General features: G+C 38.7%; 1 protein-coding gene across 3 annotated transcripts in view; it reads right to left on the minus strand.

Annotated features, from left to right (window-relative positions):
- PPP2R5E (protein phosphatase 2 regulatory subunit B'epsilon) overlaps window positions 1–15,460 on the minus strand; it is a 149,333-nt gene extending 133,873 nt beyond the window's left edge. For 2 of the 3 annotated variants that reach the window (XM_061180886.1, XM_061180884.1), the window contains exons 1-2: window positions 14,858–15,460; window positions 12,506–12,669 (exon numbers count right to left, since the gene is read on the minus strand). In XM_061180886.1, coding sequence (XP_061036869.1) covers window positions 12,506–12,662 — 157 coding nt within the window. In that variant the 5' untranslated portion in view covers window positions 12,663–12,669; window positions 14,858–15,460. The remainder of the gene's footprint in view (window positions 1–12,505; window positions 12,670–14,857) is intronic. The other variant, XM_061180885.1, reaches the window with a different exon arrangement.
- Window positions 15,461–19,800: the final 4,340 nt, after the last annotated feature.

A 19,800-nucleotide genomic window follows, 5' to 3' on the forward strand; every position in this document is an offset into this window, starting at 1 on the left:
CTACAGTCCTTTTACTTATTTTGTTGGATTTCCCCACAAGTCACAGTCTGAGATAATCACAGATGATGCTTCTTCCTTATGTAAACCATCACAAATTCAGTTCTGCTTCAAGCACTGGTACTGAAAAGCACTCACTCCACTGAATTTTCACCACCTACAGAATGCAGCACAGATAACACTCAATAATTTAAATCATAATAGCTCAGGAAAATTTAAAATTAGCAAATGACAAGGAGGTGGATTCGATTTTTAACTTCATTCAATTTGTCAAATTTAAAATACTTTCAATTATTTATTTTTCTCAATCTTTACAGTAACCATAACACTTAACTAATGTTAATTGCTTTGCCTAACTGGTTTTACTGTTGCCTGCATTCTCATTTAATGAACTTTAAGTGGTGCTGACAATAATTCTAGCTCTGATCTTTCTACACCTTTCTTCTGTTAATGAATTAAATCTAATGTATTATGTTCCCCACTATTCCAAGCAGCAGTTCATAAAACAGCGAATTAAACACATGAAAACTTAAGATCATGCACTTCAATAACACAGTGCCATCTACAGAGTATGTAGCTGGACCTACAGATGGATTTTATTTAGTTTTTAAAGGACTTGATATCTTTTTTTTTTACAGTTTGTACATTTCATGTTTATAGTGTGAAAGTACATTGGTAATAATTTTCAAAAAGCAAGCAATGATTAAGCAATTTGTTTTCAAAGAAACCTCAGTATCATAAGATGACAAGCATGATGCTACCACAACAAGAAAAAAGAACTTTTTAAAATTCCAACTCCAATAATAAGACTATCTCAAAGTAATTAAAATGGTATTAATCATCACATATAACAAAAATTTTTTAAAGCATAACACAAGAATATATAAACATGAGGGAAAAATACTCATGACTAGGTAGGAGGTTTGTGGGTGATTTATATACTCTGTCATTGTATATTTACGGCTATGTACAAATGCCCTCAGGGTCAAGGACAAACTTTAACCTAGCCTGGATGATTTGGCCCAACGACCTAAATAGCTCCATCAGTCTCTGACCTCCAGCTACAATGGCCTTTTCAGAAGAAGTACCTCATCAATCTTCTTGTTTTGCTCATCACTGTGTTCCCAGGACAGTGCCTAGTACATCACACCACACAGTAGAAATCTGATGAATGAATGAATGAACTGAATTACAGAGCCCACAGAAAAATTTCAAAAATGAGAATTTGAGGCCTTTGGATGTGACTGATTTAGCCAGGTCATATGCAGACTCCTTTCATAGCTATTTGCTTCATATATACTTTGAAAAATACCTGCACACCATTTATTTCATTCGAGTCTCACCATAATTCAAGAGTAGTACAGGGCCTACCACTCCTAAGCCCAAGGGTATTTAAAGTATATACCATTTCTAGAACATACCACTAAACCAGAAATGCCTAAACAAATTCCACCATTAGTTGAAATGTCTTTTACAATGTCAAAATATAAATCTAAACACAATAAAATATAGCTCTATCCAAAATCTTTAGGAAATAACTAACTCTAGATAGTAAAGCACAAGGTTTTCTCAGCAGCCAAAGGTTACATCAAGGTTCCTCATAGCTAAAAACTTATAAACCTCCAAGAACCAGCCACATCGCAAATTGAAGCAACTAAGTTTTAGAACTTCATCTTAACTGTTATAGATTAAAATATCTTTAAGCTTTCTTAAAGTGAAATGAACTTTATTTATTTCTAAATGACTAGGTATCGTTAAAAACACCAGTTAGTTATACCACTTGTAGACGTAGTTGAAGAGGCAAACACAGATGAATGCATGGAAGACAAGGCAGAACAGAGAGTACTGAAACATCCTTTTACTTTTTAGAAAGTCCCTTGTATCAAACTGCTTTCAAGTCATTTTGACTTTTGCTCACAAATTAGGGAAAAACACCAATCCTTCTGATTCATCACTATATCTTTCCAAAAAATTAACTTGATGAGTCAAAGGTTGAAATAGCCTTCTGACCCGCAAAAGAAGCTTCATTTTTGCTACAAATGTCCTTGAATTCAAAATACTCATTCAAAAAGAAAAGTGGTACATGCCTATAATGTGGAAGGTACAATCTAGCTGTGATTTCCAAACTGCTAATGTAAGAATATATGAGAGGTCCTCTGGAGCCTGAAACCGCTCTGAACTCTCACTGTACATCCTTATTAGGTATGGCGAAGGCACAACCCCTCCATTCCCAGATATTGTCTTCTGGGCTTGCTTTGGTGAAAGGCTAATTCCAAAGCCTGTATCTTCCTTGTTAGAAGACAGTACTTTTCCTGAAATGGTGGCAAGTCCCAATTTTCTCCACGTTCTTTTTAATGTTTTAACGTTTTACTTTGAACAGTGTTCCAGGCACTAGCAACGGCGAGTTAATTACATAAAATGTAACCTCACCTTAAGATGAAAGTCCTTCATGGTGCCTACATAAATGGATGAACTTTTGCCAGACCCCTTCCCTCACAACACTGTGTATTCTGAAACACGATGCAGGCCCACAGGAGTGACTCAAAGAAAGATCAATGGCAAACAGACAGACAAGGGAAGGAATATTTATTAGGCCACCGACCACACATTAGCAGTTTACCCACATTATCTCATTCCTCACAACCACCTTGGGATGTATGAGTCCCATTTTACAAAAGTGGAAACTGAGGCTCCAAAGAGGTTAAATACCTGATCTCAAATCACAGAGGTAGAATTATCACCCAGGCTTGAACCCATACCCTTTCCTACAATATGCTAGTTCCCAAAGATGGGAAGATGATGGTAAAAAAATACCACTGCCAGAATGCTACCTGTTTACCAAACTCTAACTCTCCCGCCTTTATGGTGACAGCATTTGTGTCCCACAGGGGTCCAGAGGGGCATCTCCCCCTCCCTGCCAACGTGCGGTGCCGGCGACCCTTCCTGTCTGCCTCTTGGTGGCACTGCCTTGGCCTCTCCACGGAGCTGAGTCTGTGCGGCCCGCTGCTCTTCCTCACCTCTTCCCTGTCACCATCCACCACCCAGTGCTACAGCCAGCCCCGCCGCTCCCCCCTCTGCTATTCTCCACTTCTCTTTCTCATCACCTCAGTCTCCTCACAGTTTTCAGGGTTCTTACAAGAGGTAGGAAGATGATTCACTTAATAAATCATCCCAGCACAGCATGAGCAAGAAGGCTGTTAGCTCCAGTGCTCACCTGTGTTCATCCACCACTAACGCACATAATGGAAAAGGCCCTGGCTCTGGAACCAGATGGAAATGGGGTCCCAACTCAGGCTCTCTCCACCCTCAGTCAACAGCAAATATCCCTTGTTCTTGGTGTTGTTGGGAAGCTTCAATGCGACACCATGTGGTACCTCACCTGGCACAAAGCAGGACCAAGAGATACTGCTTCTCTTCTCCTTCACTAGTTACTAAATTATTTCTTCACCAGCAAAGATAACCTGAGTTTCTCCTCCCGACTTCTTCCAGGTCCACAGCTGTTCCAGAGAAAACGCTATTTTACAGGCACTCTCAATTTTACCAATGGTAGTTCTATTCACCCAGCTTAATTTTTCAAATGACACTGATCAAAAATTTCCAAACAACCACACTGGAGTCATGTAGTAACTTCTACCCTCAAATACCTTTTAAAATTCTGTTTGGTATCAAAAAGAATTAAAAATCAAAAAAAAAAAGAATTAAAAATCAGAAAACACATGCAGGACAAACCTCTTGACATGAGATCTCCCTTCTGCAGAAAGGAATTATATGACAAATTCTCTCTCTCTGCTCTGAGTGAGGAAACTGACACCTACCACCCAAGGCAATGGTTGCTAGCCTTTAGGGAAACTCCTTTGAGAATCTGATGAAAGCTCTAAACCCTCTGCCCCAAAAAAATGTCAATCTGCACAGAGACACAAAAACTGCCTGGAATTTCAAGAAGGTTAAGGACACTCTGAGACCCACCCATCAACAGCAAAATAAGAGCCCTCGACAAAGAACCTTCTATGATACTCCTTAAACTGGCAAAATCCTCAACTCAGATTTTAAGGTGCAATAAATTCAAAAGCCTAGACAAAAATCTCAAGAAGATAAAGAAAGAAGTTTTCTCATTCACTCTCCACATCTGGCTCCAATGTCAACTCTTTCTGGCTCAAAACAGAATGCTACAAAATTAACCAGGCTCAAAACCTGAAGAGAAGGTTCTCTCTATGAAGCAAAATGTCAAAACAAAGATGTGTTCAGGGTTAGTGAATGTGCTGGGAAAGTGGGCAAAGGAAAAGGAGGTAAAAAAAAATTAAGTATTAAGAACATCTACGCATTTTATTTTCCAGTATCATCCTTTTTAACTTTCTATGTCTGTGTATATTCTTAACGTGCATTATATATTCGTATAATAGCACATGTGTACAACATATAAACAGAAATATACATTATTTTTACTGATAGGAGTAAGCAATCACAAAAAAAGTTTGCAGATCCTGTCCTACTAGACAACTTCCAAAATAAGTTTACCTAACAATAATTTCTCCTGGTTAACTCTCCACAAATGGAATTTCCCTTGAAAATAATCACATTAGCTACCTTAAGTTCTTATTCCTGAAATGAGAAGTCAGTTTCAAACTGAGGTTGACTAAACAGTAATGCTGAGATTGTTCCACAAGAACCAGTTCTCCTTTTTGCTTTAAAAGTCTAATTCTCACAGCTCCACATACCCCATATTTTTCTTCCTTAAGTGTAAATAATTCATGTAATGTATTAAAGAAATAATCAACTGAAAAACACTGGTATACATTTTCCACTACACAGTTCTTCCTATAATTATAATAGTTAATATTCTTCAACTCCTACAACATCGCCAGCACTGAGCTAAATGTTTTACCTGCTTGATGGCCCTTAATCTGACTTTATGAAGTGGGTTCCTCTCCCAATTTTGGAGATAAAAAAACCAATGCTTGGAAGTCACATGGCTGTGAGTGGACCTAGAATTCGAACCTACGTGTGTGTGACCCCAGAGCCTCCATTCTTACCTCAGAGAGGCCACCTGCCTCCCTCAGGTAATGTTACATATATTAGGTATATACTGTTATATATTAGGTAATAATATAATAATATTATACTGTTTAATTAATAAGTTCCTTTATGCATAACTCTACTATAATATAAAAATAAGATCCCTGTTTTGTTTTTATAAAATCTTACAATACAAAAGGTAGAAAAATACTTTTAAGTGGTAAAAGAGAATGTCATTACTGGCAAACAAACCAAAGAACTACTTTAGTTAGCCTTTTTATAATATCTAGAAACTTTACTGTTTTTTTTCAAGCACTACAAAATCTAGTTAATATTAAGAGCTTACATTATTATAAAAGTTTTAAAGACAAGAGAAAATTTGACCATAAAACACTGCTCTGAAAGTCCATTATAATATCAGATATGCTATTCTCTCTTAAACTATATAAAGAAAGAAAGCCTGGTGATCTGATCAGCCCATAATTCAGTCCCCAAACACCAGAAGAAAAAAGAAATTTCACTGTACTTAACATCTTAACTTCTACAAAATGAAAGTGATGAATCCCCTAAGTAAAAGGAATGACTCTTAGTCTGTCATACATAAAATCCACTCCCTCCTCTCTCCACAAGATATCACTTCTGTTTTTAACCTGAAACAGGCAGAATTACCAGAGAAGAAAACCACTCTCAGCTTTTTAAGTGAACACTCAGCAATTTGATCCTTTAAAAATAAAGTCTTCATTAAACAAGTTTATAATTTTATGTAAATTACTAGTTAAAATAAAATCTGCATGGCCTGGGTTTGGGGGGCAAAATTTAATATTTAGAAAGGAAAAATAAATGTCTATAGTGCTATTACTAATAACCTAGATGTTTTCAACTAACAATGTTCATTCATTTACTAACAAATACTTATTGAATACCAACTATGTATGAGGCACTGATCTAGCCCCTAGAGATAAGAGAAACAAGGTTTCCACACCAAAGATTATATTCTCATGGGGGAGGAAAAACAGATAACATACAAGTGAACAAAGATAAAATAATTTCAGATTATAAATATGATGCAAAAAAAACAGAGTGATAGAAACGTCAAAGAAGACTATTTTTAAAAGTGATGAAGGATGGTCCCTAAGAAGGTCCCATTTGTGCTGAAACTTGAAGAATGATACAAAGTCAAGAGAAGAAAGTTCTAAGTAGAAAAGGACCACCTCACCTTAGCAGAGGTTTCATTTGGCACCTTAGTATTTTTATGCCCTGGATGGGTTATATCCTGGAGAGACCCATTTTATGATGAATTCTGTTTAAAGCTTACAATATTTATTGGTAAGTATCCAATGCATCCGCACACACATAAAGCTAACATGATACTCAGGAAAAACAATAATAATAATTATTCCCAATCTTTTGGTCTAAGCCAAAAGCTCTTAACTCTGGGGAAAGAGCAGGAATGGTAGAGCTAAATCTTTGAGAAGTTGACGAAAGCAATGAACTCTATCCTACAAAAAAAAAAAAAAAAAAATGCACCTACACAGAAACTTTACATATAATTTTAGGAGGTTCTCAGAAACTTGAAGCCCATCCACGATGCACACACCCTATCCCCAACGAGAAATCCATGAACCCTAGGTTAAGAACTAAGCAGTAATTATCACACTCAGATGGGACGGATATGAATGCAAGCTGCTTACCCTACTTTTAAATGATTCACAAATCAGGAACGCTTACTCTCAATTTATTTTGGCCCACATCAGACTTTGTATGGGAATTTTCTCTATGCTACAGAAACAAACTATTAGGAGATATAGATATAGATATATAAAACTGTCACCTAAAAGTGAATGAAATGCCTCTTCACTACAACTAGTATAATCTTTCGCACATGATAACAGTGTCATTTGATACTGGTTTTGTGCAAGATCTTATAATTTCTTCCCCCAAAGAAATATATTACCACACTGCTTCAAGGGCTGCAAAGCTGAATGTTAACACCTATTAACTTACAGATGTTCTTCTGGTTCAAAAGCAAAGCTCATGATTATTTTTTTAAAACCATTCACACATACACACACACTCACACTACAATTTAGTTGCCTAAGGAATATACATCAATTACAAATGAACTTATTTACAAAACAGAGACAGACTCACAGACATAAAAGACAAACTTATGGTTCCCAAAGAGGAAGATGGGTGGGGGGAGGGGGGATAAAGCAGGAGTTGGGGATTAGCAGACGCAAACTACTATATATAAGATAGATAAACGACAACAAGGTCCTACAAAGAATTATATTCAACATCTTGTAATAAACTATAATGGGAAAGAAAAAAAAAGAACATACATCGTTAATCTAAGGTACAAACTAGATCAATGGTTCTTAACTTTTTTGATTCAGACACCCCTTTGAGAATTTGAAAAATGCTATGGAATTATCCCATTTAAAAAACGGACAAATGCATACAAAATGTGCACATAATTTCAGCCTGTTCAATGCATTTCAAATTCATTCAAGGGTTTAAGAATGCCTATACCTACAATACAAGTATATTATGACTGGCTGCTTCTGGGAAGGGGAGCTAATTAGGAAAACCGACTTGGGAGGAAGATGTTTCATTATACATCCTTTTGTATCTTTCGGAATTTGAACCATATAACTGTATTATCTATTCAAAAAACGAATAAGTCAAAAAGCACTACACTAAAAAATGTGGCAGGATACCAATGCAGAAGGTGAAAAACCGCCACGTAAAGATGTTTAAAATAACTGGTCTACTAAATTCAACACATTTGCACACTCTTTCTTCGTATTTGGGGGTTGAAAAAGGTTCCTGACCTCAAAACTATGCTCTTGTTTCATAATTTTCAGAGAAATCTCCAGTTTCAACTTTTTTGCTAGGAAAATACAAAAAGTCAAATAATAATTTCACATTATTCATATTGTAACTTCTGAAATCCCAGTTAAATGACAACAGTTAGTAATGTATTGAATGTGGTACTGCCGCATCTCTTGATTTTTATTATCATCCCCATTTGACAGACAAGAAAACCAAGCTTTCCAAAGCTAACTCGCTTGCCCCAGGCAACACAGCTAGTGAGCTAGCCAGGACTCTTGCAGGCAACAAAGCCCGTGTACTTCCTCCCATGTGACACCGCGGCATAACCTACAAGGAAGACAGTGAACACCAAAATCGAGGACATTATTTCTTAGGAGATCATTCGCATTATAAATACAGTTTAGAGCACTAGTCCATTATAAAACTGGGAATTCTATCCGTATGCTCCTTTACACTACACAAAGCAGATACAGATGAAAGAGACGAATTATCCCATCCAATAATTTTAAAAGCACACAAACTAGTTTTAACTTGGAATTTTTCAAGTCTTTACAAACTGTCACCCTATAAAATAAAAAGGTAAGCTGAATCATAAGTGTAGAGTTAAAAAAAATCAGAGAATTAGTGTTATAGAAATACATTACCAATCTAAAGGTTTCAACACCAAGGGGCAAAGAGTTTCTTTCTGCTGAACAGCACCTCCAGCCACCAAAGTTTTTGCAATGTTTGATACTGACTGTCCAAACTATGAGCAAAATGCTTTAGAAACATATGATGAATTGTGAGGCTAGCAACAATGATGCCACTTTCATTATAATCCCATTTTCAAAGAGGTGGTAGCTTTCAAAAACATCTCACTCAAATCTAAACATATATAATCGTTTAAAGTTAAAAAGAGAAGGAAATATGGCGTGGGTAGAAAACATAAACCACCTAACCAGATACGACTACTCCTAGTAGTTATTATTATTATTGCTATTATTATTAATGTGTGTGTGTCTATTTGCCTAAGTGTTTATTTTGTCCTTATTCAGCGACTTACCTAGGTAACTGTCAAAGCTTGCTTTATGTCCTGCTGTGCAGGCACCCAGAAAGCATCCAAGTCTTTACTTTCTTATCAAGCACATAAGGCACTCAACCTCTACTGAATTTCCCTTATCAGGAAAATGAGTAAAAGTCCTTCAAGCTCAAAAACTTTAGGACCTTCTGAAAATATTTTCAGAAGTACTTTATGGAGAAAACTCAAATGTCTACATGTCACGGTCTATCCTGCAATTTCACAATTGCAGGAAAAGCCAGGTCACTCTGATATATTTACACAGAACTACATGCTGGTGTTGCTGTCTACAGAAAAATAACATCATTGATACAAATTTCAAAACCCCACCTACTAGGAAAAGAGCAAAAGAGATGAAACTTTCCTTTCACTTTGTTACAGTTCTGCAAGTGAAGAGACTTTTAAAATGCTAAGAAATAATGGCAGTGTTACTTATAAGTCAGTCAAATATTACAATGCATATAATAAGCATTCTTATAAAGCAAACACACAAAACAAGTGATCATTAATGAATACCCAATTTTTGAGCTTTCAAAAATTACACATTAAAAAGATGAGCTACATAATTACTATGTTTACACAATTTCCGTTTTCAAACTCCCCTAAAATTAAAGACCTTAAGGACATGTTTTTTCTTTACTCTTTAAAGCAACCCCCAAAATTCAACTACAGTTTATATTGCACCCCCAAATAAAATTAACTTAAACCTTCCAATTCAGTCAAAACAATTCTATAGAAAATTAAATCAATAACTACCCTTTGGCATGCATATATAATTTATTCTGGTTTTTCCTAAGGAAATGGCAAAAAAAAAAATTCCTTTTATGTTTTCCTTATATTTCATAAACCACCTTCTAAAGTTGTGAGAAGGCACACAAATAAAAGTCAATCCATTGTAAGGAAAACAAATGTCATTCAACAAACTCTTTACATTCACTATAATAATCAAGAACAAATACACATTTCTAAAGTCTATACATGATTGTACTTCTTTGTTATTCTACAGATATGGAAATCTAATTTATGGAATGCTTCCCGGAATATTTTCCCAGAACGTGCTTATTACACAAGAATCACTTTTAGTCTGTCTGGAAATTAAGCTTGTGGATGTATCTAGTATTATATGATCTTGTTGCTCTCCAATGCTCCTATGCTGGCAAAATATACAAGTTCACAAAAATCATATTCTTGGAGAGCAGAATTCTTGGAAATTTTACAATACTATCAGACTCCACTTAAAATATGAGAAAAGGATATACAAATGGCCAAAAAGCACATGAAAAGATACTCAATGTCACTAATCATTAGGGAAATGCAAATAAAAATCACAATGAAATACTACTTCATACACATTATGATGGCTATTATCAAAAAGAAAAAAAAAGGAAAAGAAAAAAACAAGTGTCAGTGAGAATGTGGAGAAATTGGAAGAAGCCTTGGGCATTGCTGGTCGGGATGTAAAATGGTACAGCTGCTGTGGAAAACAGTATGGCAATTCCTCAAAAAATTAAACATATGCTCCAGCAATTCTTCTGGGTATATACCCAAAAGAAGTGAAAGCAGGGACTCAAAAAGATATTTGTACACCCATGTTCTCATAGCAGCGTTATTCACAATCACTGAAAGGTGGAAGGAACTCATGTATCCATTGACAGATGGATAAACAATATGTGGCATATATATACATACACACACGCACACACGATGGAATATTATTCAGCCTTAAAAAGGAAAGAAATTCTGACACATGCTACAACATGAATGAATCTTGAGGACATTACGCTAAGTGAAATAAGCCAACCACAAAAGAGACAAACATTGTAGGATTCCCCCTATAGGAGATACCTAGAGTAGTCAAATTCACAGAGACAGTGGTGGTTGCAAAGAGGTTAGGGGGAGGGGTAATGGGAAGTTAGTGTTTAATGGATACAGAGTTTCAGCTGGGAAAGATCAAAAGTCCAGAGATGAGTGGTGGTGATGGACGTACAACAATGTGAATGTACCTAATGCCATGCTTCATGCACACTTAAAAATAGGTAAAATGGTCAATTTTATGTTATATGTATATTACAATTTTTTTTTAAATGAGATAAGAAACAACAAAATATTAAAACATGTGCCAAATTCTTCTCACACATGCTTCTTTCACTACCCACGAAACCAACACCATGGCTCTGAGTGGTCAGTTAAGTTCTAATTTAAATGTTTACCATGGGCCCCAAGAAATTAATATAACAAAGTTTAAATCTGTTCTAACCCTAAGAAAGTTTAAACTGCTTCCTCAGAATAAAGTCCTTTGCCAGCTATAGACACTAATAGCTATTACATGTCTATTTCAGATTAAATAAACTACTAAAGAATCCAATATACCTCCCAACTTTGTATTTCAAGTACAGTTACTTTTATCCCTAGCGAGTTTTTCCTTCATTTTTCTTCCAAAGCCTCATAAAGATTATTTTCATTTTTACCAGCAAAAACTTTAGCCAAAATTTTCTCCCCCCAAACTCATACGAGCTCATCTTCATTAACTGTAGATATATCATCTTTACAGTAATAGTATTCATTTCATGTTTACCAATTTCAAGTATAAGCATGGAAATCTTATTTATGAATCTCCCTCCCTTAAAAAAAAATGTTCATACGGGAAAAACAGAAGTTTGAAATATCCTAGGCTACATTTTGAGGATCTTTTCTAGTCACACTCCAGTTTTTCTTTTAATACCTTCTGACTTCACAAATTGTTACAGAAATAAATGTTCACTAACTAACTAGCAACCAAGTTTTTTGATTTCCTCTGAGCCACTAAAGTGCATTGTATTGTTCACGTCCCCTTTCTCCTCACTCTTAAGTGTTCAGCAGACAAAAATCTACCTTCAACAGTAGATTCTAATAGCTCCATGCTATAAATGCTATGTTCGGATACATTTCAAACAATGCTTGTTCATAAACATAAAGCAAACAGATAAAAATTAAAAGGAACAAAAAGTACCCACATACTCAAACAAAAGGTAAAAGGTTTAATTTAGAAAAAAAAGTTCTCATATTAATTCCATAAACAATACGATCATCAAATATTTTTTCTATTTGCACTATCCGAAAACAAAAATGCATGTAATCAATTACTGACCATTTTTTCTCAATTTTAAAAAATGAATTATTTCAAACATCATTTTCTATATGTAAGTTAATGGCACCATCTCCTCTACTAGGTCTACCTCCTGTGATTAAAACTGTACAATTTGTAGTTGTCACTGCATACAATGTATACATCTAAATGTCAACAGAAGACAATAAGAAAAACACAGACCCAGACCTCATAAAGTTTCTGTGGCATTCAGTTTTTCTACTTATCAATGTGAGAGATTCTCTGATAATAAGTTTCTTTTCATTTGTCCATGGCTATTTATATTAAATTGAACCCTTTAAAAGGGGGAGTGGGTGTATCTGGTCACACACCAATAATTTCAGCATATCGGAAACCTCCATCCCTTCAATTTGCAACACGGAATTTTAACAAAAATGGAACTCTACAAAAAAGAAAATTATATACAGATACAAAAAGATCAATTGAAAAGGAATCCATCACCTAGTCATGAGCCTTACCTTTTAGCAGCGGCAGAGGTGTTAACTCAATAGGCTTGCCTTGAGACCTAAACTGTGAGGAACTTTGCGACCTCTTCTGTCTGGCTTTTCTGACGGACTTCCGAGAAAATCCGTCTACTTTATCCACTGATGGAGGAGTAGTTGGTGCTGAGGACATATCCCTACTGAAAAGAAAGAAGTATCATCAACACATTCCCGAGGAAGAAGCATACAAGTAAGTTACTCAAATTCTAAAATTCCCATACACTATTTTTGAAAATGGGAATATGTTTAAAAGAAAGCAAATAAAATCAATTAAGAGCAGTCATATGTTCAATGGGAAAACAGAAAAACTTGGTGGAAAATAGAATATAAGTACTATATAAGCAATATTGTAATGCTAATACATTGTGCTACTCCCACTACAATATGCATTAAAGATGTTCATTTATACTTGAACATGTACTCATTTTCTAACTGCACAGCTCTTCTCATCTTGAGATCCTGAAGTAATTGAGGAACTATTCTGCAGCTACAAAATTTCCATCCAAACATTTCCCCAAGATAGTTAATATTATGAATGGGCTCCAGAGTTGAAACTCTTATGGTACTTCAAGAATCTACACCAATGTATCACAGCAAGGTGAAATTTACAATTTCTCAACTACCAAGACATGACTTTTAATGCAATGTGCTGTGTTAGCTATGATAAACTACACCACACCACAAAGGAGGACAAGCTAGGCTACTTTAAACAGAACACATAAAAGGCATAATTAAAATCATTTCGAAGAAGTCTTCTTTTTGAATGAAGCCATCTGAAGTTACTAAAGCTTAATAAACAAAACTATGATGAAATGGTACACCAAAGTTGAAATAAAAACAAATTCACCGCCTACTTAGACAACCAAGTTGAGTTCCCTTGAAGTTCATCATCAAATATTAATTTTCAGTCTATCAAACTAATGGAACTGAACAGTTCTTTGGGATTTTTTTTAACATTCTCAAATCATTAAAATGAAGGCTATTTCCTAAAAGTAACAAGGATTAAGCTCAGTTTCATTCACCAATTTAAACAGATGCCATCATTTCTATGGCACTGAGGCCCCATGCTCCATGCAAGATTAATGGCAGACTTGAATAGAAATAACGCACATGGGGGAAATGCTGAAATGCAATTACTCACCTGTCATTCCAATACATAACAAGTGTTTTTTAACCTCTAAATAAAAGAGTAAGGGAGTTTCTTCCTGAACGTGTGAGAATAAAAAGTTACCTGGATTAGCTGGATTCTGACAAAGTAAAAATAACAAAAACATAAACAAAAAACAAACAAAACCATATGATGTCGAGGTTTGGAATTTTGAAGTCCTGTTTGGTACTCCTTTTTAAAAAAAGTTTTTAGCAATCTACTTTAGCCTTAAATAAAACGTGATAGATAAAAAGGAATTGCAAACCATGAATGATTATAGAAGAAGTAAGATGACTTAAAAATTCATAATGACTGCATCTGCAAGAAGCTCCACATCACATTTGTATGTTGTAAATTTAGGGGCTGCTTTTCCAATCTGGTATGTGAATTATTTAGACTACATTTAACCCTCACAACACAAGATTTCCGTAAATCCTGTTCCTCCTCCACTCTTTTTGTCTCTCCTTTATTCTTTATCTCCCATCTCTAAAGATGATTTACTGGTAGCAAAAAACAAATTTTTTTTAATCATTTGCCCCTTTTGCCCGCGGCCCAGGATAAACGTCAAGGATCTCAACCCTAAAGCGCTGCAGAATTGAACGTGCAGTAGCAGCGGGTCCGTACAAAGCCCGGGGAAACAGGTTTCGCCCTGGGCTAGGACGCCCGAAGCTTTATCATCCTCTAAGCATTGGGCACGGGGCATTTCCAAGGCACAGGATAACCTAAAGGGGATACTGGGGTGGAGGAGAAAGACAGAGAAGAGGTTGGTCTGTAGGGATGCTCACATACTCCGTTTGCTCCCACCCCCTCCCCCCCCCCCGCGCCACCCCAAGCCCTGGAGAAGATAAGCTGCTACAAAATCCTTCTCACTACACCAATCCCCCTTTCCTCCCCCCCGCCCCCGTCAGTGGATAAAGGGGGACAAGAATACGCCTCCAATGCCGGAAGGTGGAGAAAACGGGGGGTGGAGGGCAGAGTGAATGAAAGGCATCATCAGAAGCATCTGCAGGTAAATCAGACAAGTGGGACCGGCGCTCCCTCTCCCGCACCTCACCCAATTGCACCCCTCGCCGGCCCAGGCCAGGCCTTCCCCAGGCCGGTGCCCTGCAGGTTCCCCAGGAGGTCGGGTAGGAGGCAGGAAAGGAAGCAGACGAGCCGCGGTGCTGGAGGGACTAAGTTACCTTGAAGCTTCTGGAGAAGAATCCGAAGATGATCTGTGGTTTCGGAGGGGCGGGAGACGGGAGAGAGGGCCGCAGCGGGGGCGGGTGGCGGGACCGGGGCGTGCGGGGGGAGGTCCGGACAGCGGCAGGGAGCCCGGGGCGACGGCTGTCCGGAGCGGCGTCCCTCCGGTTCCGCGGCAGCGGCGCCTATAGGCCTCACGGCCGGACCTGAACCTCAGCGCTCCGGCGGCGGCGGCGGCCTCACGATCCTCCCCCGCGGGCCCGTCCCATCAAATCGGCACCGACCCCGCTGCGGCTCCGCCGGTGGCTCCTCGCTCACATTCCCGGCGGGCGGCGCCTCTGCTCGTTGCCCCGGACCCGGCGGCTGCAGCGACGACGAGGGGAGGGGGGAAGGGAGGGAAGAAGAGTGGATCCGCAGCGGCAGCAGGAGGAGAAGGAAGGAGAAGAAGGAGCCGCTGGGGCTGGAGCCGCCGCTGCCAGAGCCGCCGTTCGGTGCCCGCGGTGGGTCCCCGTCAATGCCCCTTTCTCTCTCCTATTGTCAATATCACCGGGCAGCTGAGTCCATGGCACACGCGCAACCGAACCTTCTGGCCAGCAGCGCCCGCCTCCAGCGCCCACTCACTGGAGGCTTCAAACGGGAAGCGAGGCCTCATTGGCCGGCGTCCGCCTTCACTCCCTTGTCAGCATGTTGGGCTGAGACCCGATCAGGGATTGGCGGCGGGGGGGCGGAGAAACAGGAGGGTGGGAAGAGAGGAGGCCGAGGATTGGGCTGAGGCGAGAGGGACCCGGATGCAACCGAGATCTCCGGCCGCGCTGCCGCCGCTTCCGCCAGGCGGTGGGGTAGGCTGAAGAGGGGAGTCGCCGCCACCGCCAGGCCTGAGAGGAGCTCCTTAAACCCGGAGGGGTGCGCCTGACACCAGTGCGATGGGTTTCCGCGCTGTGCGGATCCTCTGGGCGGCGGTCGTCTGCAACCTGAGGATTCCAAGGGCAAGGGTCGGCTAAGGGTGGGGGGCGTCCCTGGCCCTTGATTCCTCCCCTTTCAGCGGCGAGGCTGGCCCTTCTGGACTCGAGGAATCCCATTCGGACGGGAGCCAGCGCCGCATAGAAAGAAAGAAAGGCAGCCTGGGCGCCGCTGCCTTTGTAGATGAGCCCCTCGCAGCCCGGGGCTGTAAAACCCCCAGCAGTCGCTCTCCGCTCCACCTTGTGGGAGGCCTGGCACGGAAATCCGAACCCCTGGGGCCCGGCCAAGGGTTGGGTATCGCTTCGAATTCTCTCTCGCCTAGTCTCCTTTTCCCTAAACCTCTGTTTTGAATATCAGCTCCCTGGAGCTCCTGCAAGCCTGGTTGGGGCCAGTTCAGTGTAACTTGTGCAGGTGGGAACGCGGTCTCTACGCTCTGTGATCATTTATTGAGATCAACCTTTTGGGCCCACCCGCTGTACAGAGCTCAGGGAAACCCAGCTTCAAACTGCGGGAGCTTGGGAGCTCTTCAAGTGGCAAGTTGGATCCGAAAGAGTTTATGGAGAAGGCTTCACTTAACTCTAGCTAGAACAAGTGATAAAATATTTAGAGATATCTTTGCATCCTTGATGAGTCCTAGGCCAAGTGGTGCATTTCCAGAGAATATTCTTGGACTCTTGCTCTATTTGAGTGGATTCTACGTATGTCTTTTGAGAGGGTTAAAAAAAAAAAAAAAAAGAAGAAAGAAATTCTTAATGCTAAGTACAAATGTCAGGGTACCAAATGTTCAAAACTTGGAAAATGAAAAATAATAACGTTTATAATCCTTCAACCCAGAGATAACCACTGTTAGCATTTTGGTGTACTTCTGTCCAGTATTTTTTTTCTTTAAAATTGTGTATTGCGTTCTGTAGTTTTTCCCCTTCGCATTATATCATGTTTTCTATACAGTTAGGAAATAGAACTATATATAAATAAAACTGTAACATATTATACAACTGACAATAACAAAAAAATGCATTGTATTTCTCTTGTTTGTGTTATTTAGCACTCAAGTGTTGCAAATTTCTATGCACATCCCCAAAAATGGGTCTTGAATGGAAGAAGTCTTTTTGTGCCATTAAAATTTTTTTTAATTCCTGTTTTGAACTGAAATGGGAAACAGGAAAAGATGGTGCTCTTATATGGAAGCAGGCTTCCTCTACTGACTCCAGGTGATTGGTCCCTGTACAGATAGTGTCTGTGTTTGCTCTGAAAAGTTCACCTCCCCTAGGCCTTACAAAACTGGCTAGAATACCAGTCTCCTTGCCACCTGCAAGAAACTTACATTTCCACATCTCAGTTTCCCATACCAGTCTTCATGAAAAGTTCAGTGCCCCAGCCATGCAGAACTTGTTTGCTCAATTTCTGATTAAGGGTAAATGCAGAATTCAAACCAAAGAAGATTTTAAAGCCAACTCAATTTCCCTTGGCAACAATTGAATTGTCAAAGAGTAGTGCACGTTTGAAATGCTCACAGCTGTTGCTTAGAACATTTCACATTTTGTAGAGTGGGGATTTTGCTTGCAAATTATGAATCTCTGTAAAGATGATTCATTTCAAAACTCTTTCACTTTCTGTAAAATGGCTGAGTAACTGAAATGAGTAGGTCTTTTTTAAATGGAAACATCCTTGCCTATGTGAGAGATTTTTCCTTGGACCAATAGTTTCTAAAGGAGGTCCATGCATCCCAGGAGTATGTATATTCCAGGAAGAATGCAAGGCAGTCCATTTGGGATGCAGGAGAAGAAAATATGAGGACATCTATTTATGCTTAGTTCTAATCGAAAAAGAAAACAAATATTTTATATAATATTTTATATACATAATGAGGGACCCAGCCCATGGAATGGTCTCTTGGCCCAGAACGATGTCCTCAAGGAAAAGTGGGAGTTACCCATTTCCAGGGGTTGGCAGTGGTGGTCCCACCCAGTCAGTCCTTGTCAACATGTATTGACTTATTGTGGTTTGCTAGGTTAAGTGGACTTACTGATTATAGTATCTAGGTTTAATTAAACTAACCCATAGAAAATAGGCAAGTTAGTTTACCAGAGTCCTTTGCAAAGAAACCACAGGAAAACAAGCAAATGGCGGAACTGACCTTTCTCCCAGTATCAGGTTTTTTGACAGCACATTTCAAAATTAAAATAACGATCTAATAAATCCAACCAAATTTTGGCTTAAAAAATATCAAATTCATCAAGATTATTTGAATGTGGATTTATATCCACTGTCATTAACAATGAACTTCACCCTGAGCATATATTATAATTGAGTTATAAGCTAATGATGATATATACTTTACAAATAAATATACATATATTTGGTTAAGAATTGCTCCCAAAAAATACACTGATCGGAATGAATGAGCAAAAAAGTTTGGAGACTGCTACTCTAGATAATACAAAAAGAAATACATTATAGCCATCTGGGAAGCCATTATCAAGTGACAAAACACTGTCCATTGCTATCAGATGAAAGCATTCACTTCCCAGACATCAAGGCTGAGCTTATCATGAACCTACTGGCAGACTGGCCATGTGATGAGACTGGAAGACGTAGTAGACTATCAAATGGTAGCTGACTGGTGAACTAAAGAAGGGATAAGATAAGCAGCAGTATCATCAAAACAATTATCAACCAGTATAGGAGGAAAAGACCTATGCTGATAAGACGACATCATCAGAGGTAGACTAGCCCAGTTGTGAGTGCGGGTGGAGGGTACATTAAACTGGTTGTGAGCTGAGAGGAAAGAATAGTGAAAAAGCCTGAGACAAGAGCTGCTCTCTTAGGAAAAACAATAAAAGATTACATACACAGCTAGTGTAGACAAGGGACTTTGGTGTTATATTTCTTCGAGCCACATTTATCTACACAGGTAACACCCTCAGCAGTGACATTTTCTTGGGTCACAATTTAAAGAGTACAGTTGCATTTTCAGATGTGCCTCAAAAGTCATAGGTCATGCATGGCTTTCCATGTGATTAATGTGTATAATTATAGCTTGAGATTTAAAATGTTTAGGTGCTCCAGTTCCATTCCTAGCAGTGAGAGATCCTCGGTCACTAGTGGATCAAGGCAGGAACAGGGACCCTATGCCACTGATGGGGAAGGAAAATGGACCAAAAAAAAAGGGGGGAGAAGGAGAAAGCCAGCTTCAAGTGCACTTTATTTCACACAGGATAAAACACAAAATAATGCACCACAAGCAATAATTTTGCTGGTAAAATAGTCAACTTACACAATTAAATGAATTAAAGTTATAACAAATTATAAGCATAATGATGAGAACACAGACTCTGGAATTAGATATACCCAAGGTGGAATCCCAGCTCTGAGAGCCAGGAGCTGGGGCAAATTTCTCACTCCTCACAGCCTGGGATTCCTGGCCTCTAAAAGAGCAGAATAACACTTCCTAACTCATAGGATGGTCATCAGATTTAAATGAGGTTATGCACTTACTATAGTGCCTGGCATATGTTAACTGCTAAGTAAATACTAGTTATTACCATAATCATCCACTTTCTTCACATTTTAATACTTTTTATTCACTTAAAGAAATTTTTCTTTAAGTTAAGTTTTGTCTTTTTTTTTCCCTCAAAATTATATTCCGGAATACCCCTCTGTGACAGGAAGAAAACAAGGAGCAAGGAAATGAGAGGCATGCCTTTCAATCCACTTCCACACTAAATTATCAAGTGCGTGTAGGAGCATTCATTAGCAATAACAGGGATTTGCATTTTACAATATCCATATATTTTTGAAAGTAAAAGAAAAAAAAATGGTCATTTGACTTAACATCATTTCAGAGCTTTATCTTCATTTCTAATTTATACATCTTTAAGAGAGGCTTAAACTATTTTGCTCTAAGCTTACCTATTTCTCTTTCCCACTGCAACCTTCAGAACGGCACTAGGACTGAGTCGTAGCCCCACCTTAATAATGC

This window comes from Eubalaena glacialis, chromosome 2 (genome assembly GCF_028564815.1).
Source record: "Eubalaena glacialis isolate mEubGla1 chromosome 2, mEubGla1.1.hap2.+ XY, whole genome shotgun sequence".
Taxonomy (NCBI): domain Eukaryota; kingdom Metazoa; phylum Chordata; class Mammalia; order Artiodactyla; family Balaenidae; genus Eubalaena; species Eubalaena glacialis.